At 54.5% G+C, this 15,473-nt stretch overlaps 1 protein-coding gene across 1 annotated transcript in view; it reads left to right on the top strand.

The window, feature by feature from the left end:
• Positions 1-1,420: 1,420 nt before the first annotated feature.
• Positions 1,421-15,473, top strand: part of INSR (insulin receptor) — a 33,471-nt gene continuing 19,418 nt past the window's right edge. The window contains exons 1-2 of the mRNA XM_065748825.1: positions 1,421-1,596; positions 5,419-5,970. Coding sequence (XP_065604897.1) covers positions 1,518-1,596; positions 5,419-5,970 — 631 coding nt within the window. The 5' untranslated portion in view covers positions 1,421-1,517. The remainder of the gene's footprint in view (positions 1,597-5,418; positions 5,971-15,473) is intronic.

The following is a 15,473-nucleotide window of genomic DNA, read 5'->3' as shown; positions in this document are numbered from 1 at the left end:
ACCGAGGAGGCAGTTCTGGAACCTTCCTGGCCGTGTCCCGCCAGCAGTGCACAGACTGAGCCACAGCAGCAGCTCTTCCACAGCCGCAGAGGACAGGAGGGCAGATAATGTGTGCTGAGGAAGTTGTGAGCAGGGAAGGACATCTGGTCCTAAACAGAAAAATGGATGTGATGCTGAGGCAGCACCACGAGGATAGGGCAGCCACTGTATGGGAAAGATTGCACACCAATGTTCCTCATCAGCGATTAGAAACTAAAAATAGGGTTTTAGTGAAAGATAATAGAGCTGTAGCCTTTAATTGTCCCGTGCCAATCTTCTGTAAGATGATATTATTATCACATGAAAAGCAGCGAGAATGTGAGTAAGCGGGAGCAGGTTGCTATTACAGTCACATTATGAATTCTGCCGGGACGTTTGGCTCCTAACGTTTCACACAGCACGGGGCTTTTGCTGTCCCTTCCTGCAGAGCTCCGCAGTGAGCACAGTTCTGAGTGTCCCACGCAGCTGTGAGATGGAAGTGTACATCTGAGGAAATGCCACCGAGAACAGAGCTGGGGGGAGCCCTGCTCCCACACCGCAGTGCTGCTCAGGCCGGGCCTGCCCCGTGCTCACCGCTGCCCAGCTGCTGTCGCAGCCGCTCTTGTCCACACGCAGGTGCCTTTGACTCAGGCCCTGACCTTATCCCATCCAACTGCGAAGCATCGATGACGGGCAGAGCCAGCTCCCCCAAAACCGCTCTGAGTTCGACCCCGTGCCTCCACTTCGTAGGGAGAAATCGCACGCGTGTTTAAAATGGTGCAACCTCTGAGCTGCTCCGAGAGGAGCGCAGCAGTGAGAGCTGGGAAAGAGGTGGGGAAGAACCTCTCTACTGAGCGGCTCAGAACGGGAAAAGCTTTGTTCCCGCAGTTCGCGTAGCTCCACGTCTTGCAGCAATGGGTGAAAGCAAACGCCTGATAACGTTACTGGAAGTTGCCAGGAAACCTATGGTAACGGCTCAGCGCAACCGCGCAGCGACGGTGCTTAAAAAAGGAGGAAAAAAGGACCGCAACGCTCCGTCCGCGCGGAGCACCGCGCTGTGGGCGCAACGCGGACCCAACGGAGCGGCGCCGCACCGCGCTCCGCTCCCACCGCCCGCGGCCTCAGCGCCGCTCAGCGCCGCGGGGCGGCCCGGCCCGGCCCGGCCCGGCAGGTGGAACGCTGCGCTGCGCCGCTCGGCGCTCCTCCCCCGCCCCGTCCCGTCCCCTCCCGGCTCCGCGCCGCCTCTTGCCGCCGCCCGCTCGCAGCTGACGGGGGCAGCCCCTTGTTTACTGGGCAGGAGAGGCAGCCGCCCGCCCGGCCTGCGCCGGAGGGGCCGCGTCCTGAGCCGCCGGGCCGGGCTCCGCGCGGGGGACCGCGGCCGTTCCGCGGGGCTATTCCCGACGATGCGAACCCGAGCCCGGGCCCGGCCCCCGCGCCCGCCCCGCGGCCTCTGATTCGCCCCCGCCGGGGACGCGCCGAGCGGCTCCAGCGACGCGGCCATGGGACCGAGAGCGGCGGCCGTGGCCGTGGCCGTGGCCGTGGCCGTGGTGCTGGCGGCCTGCGGCGGCCGCGCCGAGAGTGAGTGCGGGCGGGGGGCGGCGGGGGCCGGGCTGCGGCCCCGCACCGCGGCGGGGAGGGGCGGCCCCGGTACCCTTTGTACCTCTGCCCGGCGGGGCAGGGCCGGGCCGCGGGGCGGCGGGGCCCGGAGCGCTCCCGCGGAGGTGGGGGGGGGCGGTTCGGATGACCTTCATCGCTCGGTTCGGCGCTTTCGGCCCCGAACTGTGCCCCGTTTTGGGGGGGGGGGGGGGATGGTGGGAGGAGACGCTCCGCGCCGCGTGTGCTCCGCGTTCCTCCGGCGCTGCGAACGCGCGGGGCCTCCGCGGAGCTGTGCGGGGCCCGGGGGGGGCGGGGGTTGGAGCAGCGCGGGGCTGTGGGCGCTCCGCGGTCCCGGTGTGCGCCGAACCCTCGCACGGAGCCGCCCTGGGGAGGTCCGGTGCTGGGCGATGGGCGCTGAGCTTTGAAGTGAGCGGACGTATTTGTTTAAAGAGAGCCGAGCGGGCGCTGGGGCTGACCCACGGCCCGGGCCGCCTGTCGGCTTTCCCAGGGAGGGGGCAGCTCCGCATCAGCGCAGCGATGGGCGCTCCTGAAACGCGGATGGCACTGAGAGCGTGAAGCAGGGGATGCAGCGATTTGCCGGCAGCCCCACATCTCTGCTGTGCGCTTCCGAGCGCCGTCCATCCTCACGCGAAGGTTTGGCATTGAAGCCTTAAAAGAGACCCCGAGAGGTGTGCGGGCCGGGGGGGGCACAGCTGGCACATCCCCACCGCCCTCCCCGCAGAGGAATGGGGCCGGTTGACATATAGCACTAATAATAAATGCACGCACTGCTCCAGCCCAGCAGTTACTAATTTGAAAACGTTATTAATGCTGCCGCTCCAAAGCGCTGTGGTTATATGCTGATTTAAAAGCTTATTGTGCTTTTTGGGGTGCGAGTGTGAAAACTGAACGGTTGGGATCGTGTTCTGGCTGTGTTACTCCACGGTAGGAAAGGAAAACGTGCTGTACAATTATGGATGGAGAAACAGGAGCGGCACACGGGGTGCAGAAGCAAAACCTGGGCTGGAATGTGCATCGTTCACACGGCGCGAGCGCTGCAGTGATCTGTGAGCCTGCTCGTGCAGTGAGGTCCCACTTCAGGGCCCCGCAGTCACTGCCGTGGCCCCGTTCCACGCAGTGTGGGTGTGGGGCACGCGGGCTGTGTGAGCACACCGGCTGTTCGCTGCGCAGCGGAGCCCACGGGGTGGTATTCCGGGTGAGGAGTGTTTCGTATTCAGCACTGTGCGCGGGGATTCTCCCCAGGGCTGTGTCCGTGTGGGGTCCCCTCAGCTGCTGCTCAGCATCCGTCCAACGTGAGCTTCATCCCCACGGGGCTCCTCGTGTGGTTGGTGGGAGGCTCAGCCAGCGCAGACGCCGGAGACCAGAGCACGCTCTCCCCTTTGAAATACTGCCCTGGGGGTACTCAGCCGTGGGGATACTCCTCTGGGCTGCGGGTCCGTACCCACACAGCTGAGAGCTTCTTGGATCTTGCTGTTGTTCAGGATGCTTTTGGGTCCATCCCAGGGATCCCCCATGGGCCCTTTCCCCATTCGGAGTGCTGCTGCTACGAGGCGGCAGTACGTAGAGCGGCCCCGGTTTGGGCTTCGTCAGACAGTGCCGTTTTTCTTCGATAGTTCACTTCTTCGAGTAGGCAGTGGAAGCCAAGTGTGCAGTTCCCTGATGGTCTGAAATGGTTTGTGGTCCCTCTGTGTCACCCTGCTGTCCCGGCCCCGGTGGTGCAGACGTGGCTGAGGTCCCGGCGTTCGGGTGGTGCAGCGTTCTCCTTTCGGGGCAGCACAGTGAACCTCATCAGATTATTTATCGGATTTTTGTTAAGTCACTTTGTTCTGAGTAACCAGAGATGGAGGAGCAGCTCCTCGCTGGCAGCAAAGCCAGTCATTACTTCGCCTAAATCTGCTTCTCGTTGTCTGGGTAACAGGAACTGCATGGGTGAGTGAGCAGCTGCGGCGCGCTGCGTGTGCCACTGCGGAGCGGGATGAGGCCCAGGGCCCTGCAGCAGAGGTGTGGATTTGGCTTCACGGGGTCGTGGCTCCTTCCCTCTGGTCCTGGGGCCGTGACAGAGGAGCTCGGGTGATAGTTGACACATGAAAACTAACCTGAAGTGGATGATGAAAGACAAATCTTAAATAGATTCTCTCTCCAGGTGGAAAAATCTGGCTGGAGCATTTTAGTCTTTGTAGGTTTACCATCCCAGCACCTTGCTTGTTCCAGAAACAGGTCTGTAACGTGCTCTGAGTGCCACGGGGCTCTGCGTGTGCGGGGCCCTGGGAAGCACTGCTTGGCTCCGAGGGCAGCAGTGCACGGAGCCCTGGGGAGCGGTCCCTGTGCTTTCCCCCCTTCCACTCCATGTGTGGCTGGAAAGCAGTTTGTTCCCTTCCAGGTCTCCTCTAGCTCTGCCGGAGCTCTTCCACTTGGCCCCACCTGAGCAGTGGTGGTGTCCCTCGGGTGAATGTCAGGAGCTCGTTAGGGGCCGTGGCAGAGGCAGTCACTTAGCACAGACACTTTGCTGGGCTCAGAATCAGAGACAAAAGTGCTGATTTTAATTGTTACCAAAAAAAAACCCCAGCCTCGTTGAAATTTCTTCCAGGTCTTTCCTTCTGCCCCTTCCAACCCAAACCATTCTGCGGTCCCGTGGTGCTCTGTGCCCCTCAGCTCCATCCACTGAGTGCTTTCTGGGACAGTGACACTGAGTCCCACTGCCGGTTCTGTTTTCCTTTTTTAATTGCAGTTTTGAAAGGTCATTAAGGCGTTTGCATTAAATGTATTTTTAGCTCACATAGCAGTGGCCTCAGTGCAGCCATGGGGAGTTTGACCATCGGAACTATCCGACGTTTGCGTGCACAATAATTTTATAGGGCTTGATTATTGCCAAGCGATTCCTTGAAGCTTAATTTTATAGTCAGTGGACTGTATATACAGTGAGCAAAAAAGTAAATACCCTGCGCTGTTAACTCTCAAGGGGAGGATGTGTATGCAGGGGGATGTCTCAGCTGTAGGCAGAGTCCCTGCAGTGGTATGGTGTTTGTTTTTGTCTTTTGAGGGCCCATCATTGGGGCGCATCGCAGCCAACGTGCTCTGGGTTTCCCCACCTGCAGTCAGAGCATCCCCCATCCCCACTGCCTCATCCCGCTGCCTGGATGTGTGGGTCACTGCCTGCCCCCTTGCTCTGTAGCTCTGCCTCTGCCAGCTCCTCCTGAGCCAAACGACCTGGGGACGGGGCAGGGAGCTCTGCAACCTTTAGAAAATAACAGAAGGAGTTGCAGCCAAGCACCCGATGTGAGAGCAATACCTCGAGATGTGAGAGCAATACCTCGAGATGTGAGAGCAATACCTCGAGCGGCGGCTGCTGGTGCAGTCCGTGGCTCTGTCTGCTGGGCAGCACTCTGCCACCGTTCCCAGTGACTCTGTCCTGCCCCCCAGCTCTGATTGCACAATGCACTGAGGTAGGTGTGTTGCTGATAGCTATCTAAAGAAAACAGTCTGTGTTGCATGGACACCTCCGCTTCGGTAAACGCTGAGTGACGTCCGAGGGCCGGCGCTGCCTTTCCAGCCGTGGTAGAGGTAATGCCCACAAACTCAAGATGGCAGAAAGTTATGAAATCCCCATTCAGTCCTGTTTTGTAATCCTATACCGGGGAGAGTTCCCAACTGTGTTTCCTAACGCTCGAGCCGTGCTCTGTGGGACAGGACCCGTCCGTGTGCTCTGAGTGAAACGTGTGTATTTAGCAAGCTCACAGTCACCTTCTGGAGAACAAATAAAGAGCATTGTTCTTTGCCTTCCAGTTTGCAGGAGCATGGACATCCGCAACAACCTGACCCGGCTGAGCCTGCTGGAGAACTGCACGGTGATTGAGGGCCACTTGCAGATACTGCTGATGTTTAAAACCAAGCCTGAGGATTTCCGCGAGCTCAGCTTCCCCAAACTGACGATGATTACAGACTACTTGCTTCTGTTCCGTGTGTACGGCCTGGAGAGCTTAAAGGGCCTCTTCCCCAACCTCACCGTGATCCGAGGGACGCATCTGTTCTTCAACTACGCGCTGGTCATCTTTGAGATGGTTCACCTGAAGGAGATCGGCCTCTACAACCTGATGAACATCACGCGCGGCGCCGTGCGCATCGAGAAGAACAACGAGCTGTGCTACCTGTCCACCATCGACTGGTCCAGGATCCTGGACTCCGTCGAAGACAACTACATCATCGCCAACAAGGATGACAAGGAGGAGTGTGGAGATGTGTGTCCGGGAACCGTGAAAGGGAAGAGCAACTGCCCTCCCACCGTCATCAACGGCATCTTCATCGAGCGCTGCTGGACCCACGACCGCTGCCAGAGAGGTGGGTGTGTGTGGCCCTGAGCTGCTCCCATCAGCTGCTGGCCAACACGTGGACAGCGCGCCCCAAAGTGCTGTGTTCGGGTTCCCTGGGAAGGCAGGGACTGTGCCCTGTGCGTGTAGCTGTCGTCTGCCTAGCAGTATTAGGAATTCTTTCGGGGCCTGGCTGTGGGATTAGGAATCCGGGTGGATTGAAAGGCGGGAGCGGAGCGGAGGGGAAAGGTTTTATGGGATGAACCTGACTCCGGAAGGATGCAATAATACTGAAACCTTCCTGCCATAAAGAGGTGTGAGGGAGGTGGATGGGTGAGCGGTGTTTGCACACAGCGGAGGCTGGGAGGAGCGGGAGGAGGGCGGCCTTGGTGCCAGGAGGTGCACAGCAGCCGTCCCAGCCCCGGTTCGTCACCGTCGTTAGGGTGGCTTTGAACTTCATACAGGTTTGTTTCTTCCAAGCTTGAAACTGACCTTAATTTTGGTTGTAATTATATATTTGGTTTGATTTCTGTTAAGTCTGCCCGCCGAGGAGCAGAGTGAATTGAGGTGAAAGTGACACATTTAGAGCTGCCTGTCTCCTTGGTGGTAGTGCATCCAAATGAAGCAGTGTGTCCTAAGACGAAATTAGGAAACTTGCGGGCTGGGGAGAATTTCTTGCCAAGCTTTAAAGGGCAGCTCCGAGTGCTGAGTGCCAGATTTCAGATGGGATTCCTAGCAGTGAGCATAAACTAATGAAATTAATGTGGTTTCCCCTCTGCTACTCCTCACCCCAAATTGTCTCGCTTCCCTTTAAAGAAAGTGGTTATTTTTTATTGCTGGAATAACAGGCTTTGAGCAGGATCATGCGAAAGTCCACGTGTGTTTCTTCTCTAAAAGGAAACATGAGGTTATAAAGCATTGTAGTTTGGATGCTCTTTTGGTATACAGTCGTTATCAGCAGTGCACCTGGTTTGCTGTGCGTTTGTGCAGTTTGCTGCTGTTTCCCAGGGTGAGAGGTCGAACAGAGCTTTGTTTTGGATGCTGAGTTTGGTGCTTTTAGGGCAGCTGTGCTCCGTGACACCTGCCTGCTGGCCTCAGAAGTTATTTTAACCTTTCTGGAGGGGTTTTTCACACTTCTTTTGAGCTTCTTTTAAAATTGCTGTTATACTTTTGGCTCTGATGTGCTGCAGTGCTATGGCGGAGGCTGTGGCACTGATGTAGGGAATCTTTTGGTGGACTTGCTGCCTTCCCTCCTCTTTGCCAGCCATAACGTGTCCTTCTCCTGTTTAACTGTTGTACCCGGGCTCTCCTTTGCCTAAAGAGCTCTGCAGCAATGCCCAGGACTGAGGGCACTGATGTGAGCACATGTCCCTCTGCGTTCAGGCAGCTTATCCGGGCTCACTCCCACCCCAGCTCAGTCACAGCGTGCAGTTATCTCAGAGGCTCTTCCAGGACCTCACCCTGCGGCCCAGGAATGTTTCACATGGTGGTAACGTTGGACACAGCAAAGCAGAGATCTCCTGCAGAGCTCAGGTGGTGCTTGGAGGAACTGGACGTGTCCGTGTGCAGCTGTGTGCTCTGGGACAGCCCGGGGGTGATGTGGGGAACCCGGAGGGGACGCGCAGTGTGTGTGTGCCGGGATGTGTAGGCAGGTGCAGTGTGGGTCGCTCAGGATGTGCTTCCCCAGAACTGTCCGTATCTTTTTCCTGCATCACTCGTGTTGCTGTGAAAAGCGAGGTGGTTCAGCTCGGGCCAGCTCATGTTGTATTTTGGGTAGGAAGGGAGAGAAATATGCAGTCGGTTTGGAATTTGGGTCTAGCCTTGTGCTGGCCGTGGCAGCCAAGGGCTGTGCCTGTTCTGGAGGTTTTCTGTCTTTTCGGCCCACGTTTCTAGAAGTGTTTTGTTTGTTTTGTTTTGTTTTAGTACATATACACTTCTTTTCATTGCTGTAAAAATTTTCTTCTCAGTTCAGTGCAGCGTGTTCACGCAGAGAGCGTCTCTGCTGAGGAATCCAGACAGGAAAAATGCTGGAAATGCCACGTCCTAGACCTCAGCTCAGATCTGCCAAACATGATTTTCATATTTTGCATTTTTTTCTGCTTTTTTCCCCCCCCAGTGCAATAGAAGCACGATATGTCTGTCACTCCTCTCGCGGAAGGAACAATTCCCACTGAAATAGGATTTCCTGCCAGTTCCCTGTGCGCTCAGTCCTCTCTGTCCGTGTGTAATATGAAGCAGTCCGATGTTTTTGTCAGTCCCTGGTTTGACCTTCTCCTTCTGTGCTGGGTCATCCAGAGGTGGAGGAAGGTAACAGGAAGGAAAAGCAGAGCAGCCAAATAAAAACGAGCAGGAAAAGGATCAGTAATGTCAGACAGCCCGTTGGTGATGGGGGGCCGTGCTCCTGGGGTGTGAGAGCAGATATCTGAAGTGCAGGCACAGAGAAATCCAACTGCTCCCGTTCGTCCTGAATGAAACCTTTATCACTTTCTGCCATCTTTGTGGTCTTGGGACTTCGTGCAGCCAGGAGTGTGGGGTTTGTGTGTAGACTTGTCATGTGATTGAAGATAATACTCGTCTCTCTATCAATTAATCAGGAGTTTGTTAACCTCATTAAAAGGCAGCGGATGGTATGTGGAACCATTGGGGCTGAAAAAGAGGGTGGAGTAGAGCAGGTGGAAGTGAGAATGATTTGGAGTAACCAGCACGTAATGGAGCTGCTGCAGAGAGGCACTGTATGAAAATAATGATGCTTGTCTGGATTTTTTAATGGTGTGTGAGCAGGTCTGGAGGCTGAGCGTGCAGCCAGATCTCCCTTTCATTTTCCTGTGACCTATCCAGGAAAAATAATGGGACAGGTGGGGGACAGGTAAGGATCTGAAGGGTTGCTTTAGCAGCGTGCTTTGTTTCCTGGTACAAACAACACAACAAAGAGCTCAGAAAAACATTGCTCAGCCCAAAGTGTTTTTCAGCTGCTGAGAAACAGCACCAAGTGCTTTTCAAGGGACTGTGCCAAGAGGGATTCTGAAAATACGAACATCTTCAAGGCAGGTTTGAATAATAAAGTTCAGAGGTGTGTGTGGGAAACGTTTTGTGATGTTTACTTAGGTAGAAATATTACTTAGCAACAGTTTCCTGTAATTTTTATGTGCTGGGAATTTCTGTCCCCATAAGCTTTGCTTTATTACCTTTCTATGGGAAAGGGGTCTCAGAGCACCGAGCGGACTTAGCCAACCCCAAGGGCAAGATATTTTTAAAGCTTCACACACAAAGAAATGTTTCCAGTTGCTACCACACAAAGTGGAAGTGCTCTTTTATTTGCAGATCTGATAAGACCTGCCTTTTTTCTTCCCAGCTCTGACAGATGCCAGATGGAAGCTGACACCCGATAATCTCGGTGGGGCGTCTGTTCCCGTCCTGGCCAAGTGGGCAGCGTTGGGCCCCGCGTGCAGTGCTGGGGCTGTTGTGATGCCTCCGAACACCGCACGTCCCAAACGAGTTCCCTTGAGCTTATTAAGAGCACTTAAGACATTGATGGTGGTGTGGTACAATCAAACTGGGCCCTGGGGGAGATGCCCATGGTTTGGGTCTGTGGGGTTGGGTACTTCCCATTCCAGCTCACAGTAAATCCCCACGTGTGCAGCTCTGGTCCCACTGTGCTTGGGTTTTGGGGCTTCCTCATTGTACCTTCGCTGCAGTGCATGGGGTGGAGGTTTTCTTTCTCCCCCATCCATGACCAGCACTTCAGCAGGAAGTCTGATCCCTTCTGTCTTCAGGGCACTGGAACCAGAGCTCACTGCTTTCTCATGGAGTTGGAAGAGACCGCTGAGATCATCCAGTCCAACCATCCCCCCACCACCACCATGAGCAGCAAACCCTGCGTGCCCCGTTACTTCTGTCTCCTCCACCCTCCCCCACTCCCGGAGGTGTTTAACCCCTCGTGTGCCGCCCTGCCAATGTGGTGGGTGCTGGTGGGGTTGGGTCAGCCCTCAGTGGTGGTTTGATGCCATTCTGATTTCCAGGGCTGCCATGCCAAGGGTGCTCCAGCAGAACACCTGGGGGATGTGGAAGGCTGGCAGCCCCGGGTGGGCAGCTTTGTTGGACGTGCTGCTGTCAGGCATGGCAGCAGAGGCAGAGAAATGTCAAGAACAAAATGAAAAACCTGAGCAGTGCTGTGTGGATACAATGCCGTGCTCCTCCCCAGGTCTAGGAAACTGAGGAGAGTAAATTCGGACGTCCTGTGTGACGGTGCAGCGTTCTTTCATTGCGTGCTGAAAGGACTTCTTGTGGGAGGCCTTGCAGGGGCCCTGAACCAGTTGGGTCCGTACAAAGAGGGATATTCAGCGTGTGCAAGAAGAGCAACTGGAATATGTCCCTTGGCAGTGCTCTCTGAAGCATCTCTGTCTGTCAGGGATTGTGTTTGACAGGGATTGCTGCTGTAAATCAATCTTGTGTTAAAAAAAAACAACCAACAACCAAAAATGATGCAAAAACACACGTGCAAAACCTGCCAGGTGTGAGCAGTGCTGAAGGGCTGTGGGTGTGGGGGCAGTGGTGTCCTGCAGGAAGCTGCACTGAGCCTTCTCTCCACCCATAACAATGTCTGGGTATGAGTTCAGCACTCGTGCTTCCCAATTGTGTCCTATAATTGTGTGTGAGTTCCTATTGGAGGGCTGTGAATGAGCGTGCTGGGTGTTAACGCTGTGTAATTAGTGCAGTGGGTTGGCGGAAGGCAGAGCCGGGCTGCGGGGCCGTGCGCCCATCGGGATCTCTGCTGGGGTCCGCAGTGAGGGCTGGGGGCACGGTGCTGGGGGTGCAGCTTTCTCTTTGTCTTGTGATGTTTTAAGACAAACAGAATTAACTTTGGCTCCGTGCAGCGTTGGCGCGGCGTGATGCTTTGTTTGGAGCGTGGCTTCACCTTGGCTCTGTATGGAAACGAAGTGAAAGAGCACCAGAGAGCTCTGAGGTGGGACATCCTTCTGCAGAGCACAACCAGAGCTGTGGGCCCAGGTGCTCCCACCCGCTGGGATGGCAGGCCGCGGCTCTCAGGCGTGTTGGAGGAGCACACGGCTTCGGAGCAGCCCCAGTGGGGCCAGGACCCCCCCGCCCCGGGCACCCCAGGGAACCTCGGTGTGCATTGAGCCCATAAACCTGCTGGAACAAGGTCCCTTTGTCACGCATCACTTTGTTCCTGGGATACCACGTGTGAGCTGTGCTGGTGAGGAGAAAGTGAGAGCTGCCTGAATGCAGCAGGTGGAGCACTGGATGGGCTGTGCTGTCCGGGGCCGCTGCAGCTGGACACCACTCACAGGAGTGGCTGTTCTGAGCTGAGATCTGAAACCTTCCTGCTCTGCTCAGAAAAGGGCTCTTTGTCTCTGGAGAAACTGATAGAGCTGCGGGGGTTTCTGTAGGACAGTCCATGTCACCTTCTTGAGGGAGAAAGCTGGCCTGCGTGCCTTTGTTCAAGAGGACTCTACCCACTGTAAGATTACGAACGTATGTTTGTTCCTCTGCAGTAATTTCCCCCTTTATGGACCAGCAGGTGTCAAGGCTCACACTTATGACATCAACTAAATAGTCCTAATTGCTGTGAAGTGGATGCTGATGTTGTTGTGATAAGGCTCCCTCTGCCTTCACAGGGCTGGAGCTTCTCAGGGCTCCCAGCACGGCTCATGGTGAGACTTGTGCTGCTTCCTTGCTACTGAACTGAGTGGCAGTCAGTCCACATGTAAGATCCAGCCACGTCAAAGGCACGTGAACTACCCTGAATTTCCAGGGCTCTGGCAGCTGACCTTTGTCAGAAAGGAAACAAGATTGGAGATCTCCACTGGGTTCAGTGTAACGTTGGGAGGTTTGGTTCCCCCATTGTTGGCCTCTTTGTCGGGGTGGCACAACTGGGTTGGGATTAAATTCCTTCCGATTACAGCTTTCTCTTGCATAATTTACAAGGAGAAATAGATTTGTAGTCTCTAAGGGTGGCTTGTGCAATATAGCTGATGGTTTTTTTGTACCAATCTATAGTCGTCTGGTTTTCCTTTGGGTTGTATTTGTGTGAGTTTGTATCACTTTTATCGTGTTTCCTTTGGGCCTTTGATTAGAGAAGCAGAAGCACATACCCTGTAGTTCACAAACTATAGGGAGCATTGTAATGAGAATTCATCGAGTGGGTGTGTGTCTGGGCTGGGGGGTTGGTGTGGGGCTGTGTATTGTTTTACATTGAGTTGCTGGAAAATGGGGATTATTGGTGCTCTGAAGATGACAAGGACAAGTAGTAAATCAAAATCTATTTCATAGAGAGGTCTCAGCTACTTGGCTCTGGGACTGCGAGCAAACAGTATCTATTTCAGTACTGCTAAGTAAATTCTTATACCTAGAAATAAACTGTGGAGGGCATGCTTGCAGCTCTGGGTGAAGAGAGAAGGGTGTGTAGACAAGTGGACATGAGCTGATGTGGCCAAAATGCCTAGAGTGTGTGAAGGAGCACTGTAGGGGTGCAGATAGCGTATGCCTTTGACCCCGAGCAGTGCTGTAGATCCAGAGAAAACCATGAAACCTTTTACGCCGTGGGAAACATGCTTTGTGGTGTTCAGCTTTGGATATAGGCATGTGGGAAATAGTGGGCACTGCAGGAGGGCTCCCTGCCGCCCTCCCAGTGTTGGGATGGGTGGTGGATCACCTTCTCTGCCCATCCAGCCCTCAGCTGCCAGGAGGTGAAGCAGAGGCTCTGCAGGTTTTCTTCCTTCTTCCTCTCTGGCTCCTTTGCAGCACCTTCATCCTCGAGCACCACTTCAGCCCCAGTGTCTATGTTTACAATTCGTGAGTACACCATGGAATCCATCCAGATTAAAATCTTAACCTCTGTCTGACATTTCTGTGTAGATCATTAGTTATCAGCTTAATCTCCTTGTGGTTAATCTTACACTTCCGCCCGCTGCGTTCCCTTTCTGTTACAGACAGCTCTGCTCCCCTGTTTGCTGTGCACTCTATGCTGGCTGTGTATGAATTTGCACTTATTTTCTGTGCCCTATCTTTACACACCCATACCTACAAGCAGTCTTCCTTATCCCCTCAAGCTGAATGTGGCAACTTAGCTTTCCTTCTTCAGTGCCTTGTTTACTCCAACATCCTTCTGCCCTGAGAAAAGCCGTCTTATGCCTCCCTTATCTTTTCAGAAGGCAAAGGTTACACTTCTGCTGCGATGGCATCATTCCTTGTTTTCCAGACAAGGTTTGAAGGTAGAAGCAGTAGCTCACGTTAGACCTCCATTCAGAAAATGGTGGGTTTTGGCTGTCACTGCACATGGAGGCACTCCTGCTCATCCCTGTGTGCCTGTTTCTCAGTCCATGAGATGCCAGCTTTGAGCTCATCCCCTGGGGCCCGTCCTGGCTCAGCACTCAGCACTGAGACCCCGCTGCTTGCAGCGTGATGCCGATGGCGAAGCGAAGTGAAGCAGAGACCTTTGGCTGTGTTGGTGGTGGGGAACCTCATGGCTGCTGTCTGGGACAGCCGTGGCTCACCGCAGCACTGTGCTCCTGGGATCTCAGCATGAAGAGCAGGTTAAAGTGGACGGGATGTTTGCAAGATGCTGTATGTCAGAGTAACGCCCGGTTGAACATTAACAGGAAGCTCTCATGAGGTTCCCGGGTGGCACATCAACCATTGAGCGATAAAAGCTAATCCTTGGGTTGTGGACTGAACTTCAAAGAACAACAGCAAGGTGGGACTGAAAACACGAGCCAAGGTTTACAGAGAAATTCCCCGAACGCTTTCAGGGATTCTGCTCTCGGTGTCCATACAAATCCTCTGTTCTGTTGTGTTGGCCATGGGCAGTGCCAGCTGCCTGATGCCCGTGCTGCCATCACATTGTCTCCTTGTGGGTGTCCGTGTTCCTGGAGGCTGCAGGTTGCTGTGGGGACAGGAACCTCGTGGCCCTCATCCTCCAGGTCCTGCAGGGACAGCAGATTCCCTGTTGTAGTTCAGCTGTAAGTCACCACTGAGGCCGAGAGCAGCGATGGTTGTGTTGGTATCACTGTGTTTAGGGATAAGTGGCTGGGGGCTCCAAGCTTTGCCTGGAGGTGTAGTGTTATTTGGGGCAGGAAAAGCAAACCAGGCGAGCAGGGATCCCTGCACAAAGCGTCCCTCTGACTGAGCACAGAGCACAAGGAGCAAGCTCGCCCTGCCTGCCAGAGCACAGCAGCAGTGCTGCGGGCACTGGGAGAGGTATTCATGGCTCTGTTGTCCCCACGTGCACTTTGTGACACTTGTTCCGCCCTTAACAGTGCTGCTGTTTTCAAATCAAACTCTGTGTTTGGCTGTTATGATCTCGATTGCCAACTCAATTGCCACTTTAGCCAGGTTCCAGGGGTTGTTTTTACCTGCTCGTGGGTTCTGCTCATCTGGAAGGTGCTGAGGAGTGAAAACAGAGCTGCTCTTGAGCAGCATTTTCATTTTATATTTCACCTTTATTTCCCAGGTCTCATCAGTGAGAACTGCTTTGCTCTGAGGTCATAGGGTCATAAAGGTTGGAAAGGTCCTCAAAGATCCCCAAACACAGCCCACCCCCCCATGCCCACTGCTTGGGTGGAGGGGAGTGGGGTGAGAACTCTGCGAGAGGGGCACAGAAGGGTCTGGGTGCAGGGGCCGTGGTCAGCGTGGGGCCAGGCAGAGCTGCTCATCCTGTCCCTGTATGGTCATCCTGTCCTTGATGGTTGGACTAGATGATCTTGTAGGTCCTTCCCAACCTTATGAACCTATGAACCTGTATTTGTTATTGTGTACATCAAAAGGTGTGTATGTGCCTATTTACAGACATGTATGAGTTCCTCATGGTAAGTTTTCTGTAATCCTTGGCAAAAACTACGTGTTGGCGAATTTCCCTATTCAGGAAAAAGTGCATGAGAATAACAGTGGGTTCCTGCACAGTGCAAACAGCACAAGGTCAGCGTGGAGGAGACCACTCCTTGAAGGTCTGCCTTCCTCCGCTCCTCTATCAGCACCAGAGCTCGACCTGGTGCTATCTGCATGCACCCACTTCTTCCAGCAGCCCCCATCCTCTGATACCACAGCCCCAACCCCTTTTATCTTCGCTGACCCGCGGTGGTGCTGGGATGTCCCACTGCTGTTTGGGATGCAGCTCAGTGGGGCACCGGTCCCACTTGGAGCATCAGAGCTGCTCACTGTGGCTTCGTCCGAGCGCGTCACTTATGAAAGGGGCTGGAGGCAACACAAGGTTTTCCTTATCCTTCCTGAAACACGAGATAAGAATTGTAATATTGTCCCAGAGAAATGTCAATGGGAAGAGTTTCCTTTATGTTGTAGTGACGGCGTGTTGTTTTTGGAAGCTGCTATCTGTGGGAAGGGAGAGGCACCTGCAGTTAATTTTATCTGTTCCTGTGTGAGCACAGAGCCTTTCAGGGGGGTCGGGGTGTGATGTTCCTCAATCTTCAATTTTATAAATAACACTTCAGTGGGAGCTCTGATTGCAGGACCTTGGGTTCGCTTTGCGCGCTCGCTGCGGGCGCCGGAGCCTTGGTGGGT

The sequence above is a fragment of the Cyrtonyx montezumae genome, unplaced genomic scaffold, assembly GCF_038088225.1.
Source record: "Cyrtonyx montezumae isolate F1298 unplaced genomic scaffold, pur_monq_1.0 scaffold_51, whole genome shotgun sequence".
Taxonomy (NCBI): domain Eukaryota; kingdom Metazoa; phylum Chordata; class Aves; order Galliformes; family Odontophoridae; genus Cyrtonyx; species Cyrtonyx montezumae.
The sequence above is the reverse complement of the archived record's forward strand: the minus strand, read 5'-3'. Positions and strand labels throughout refer to the sequence as shown.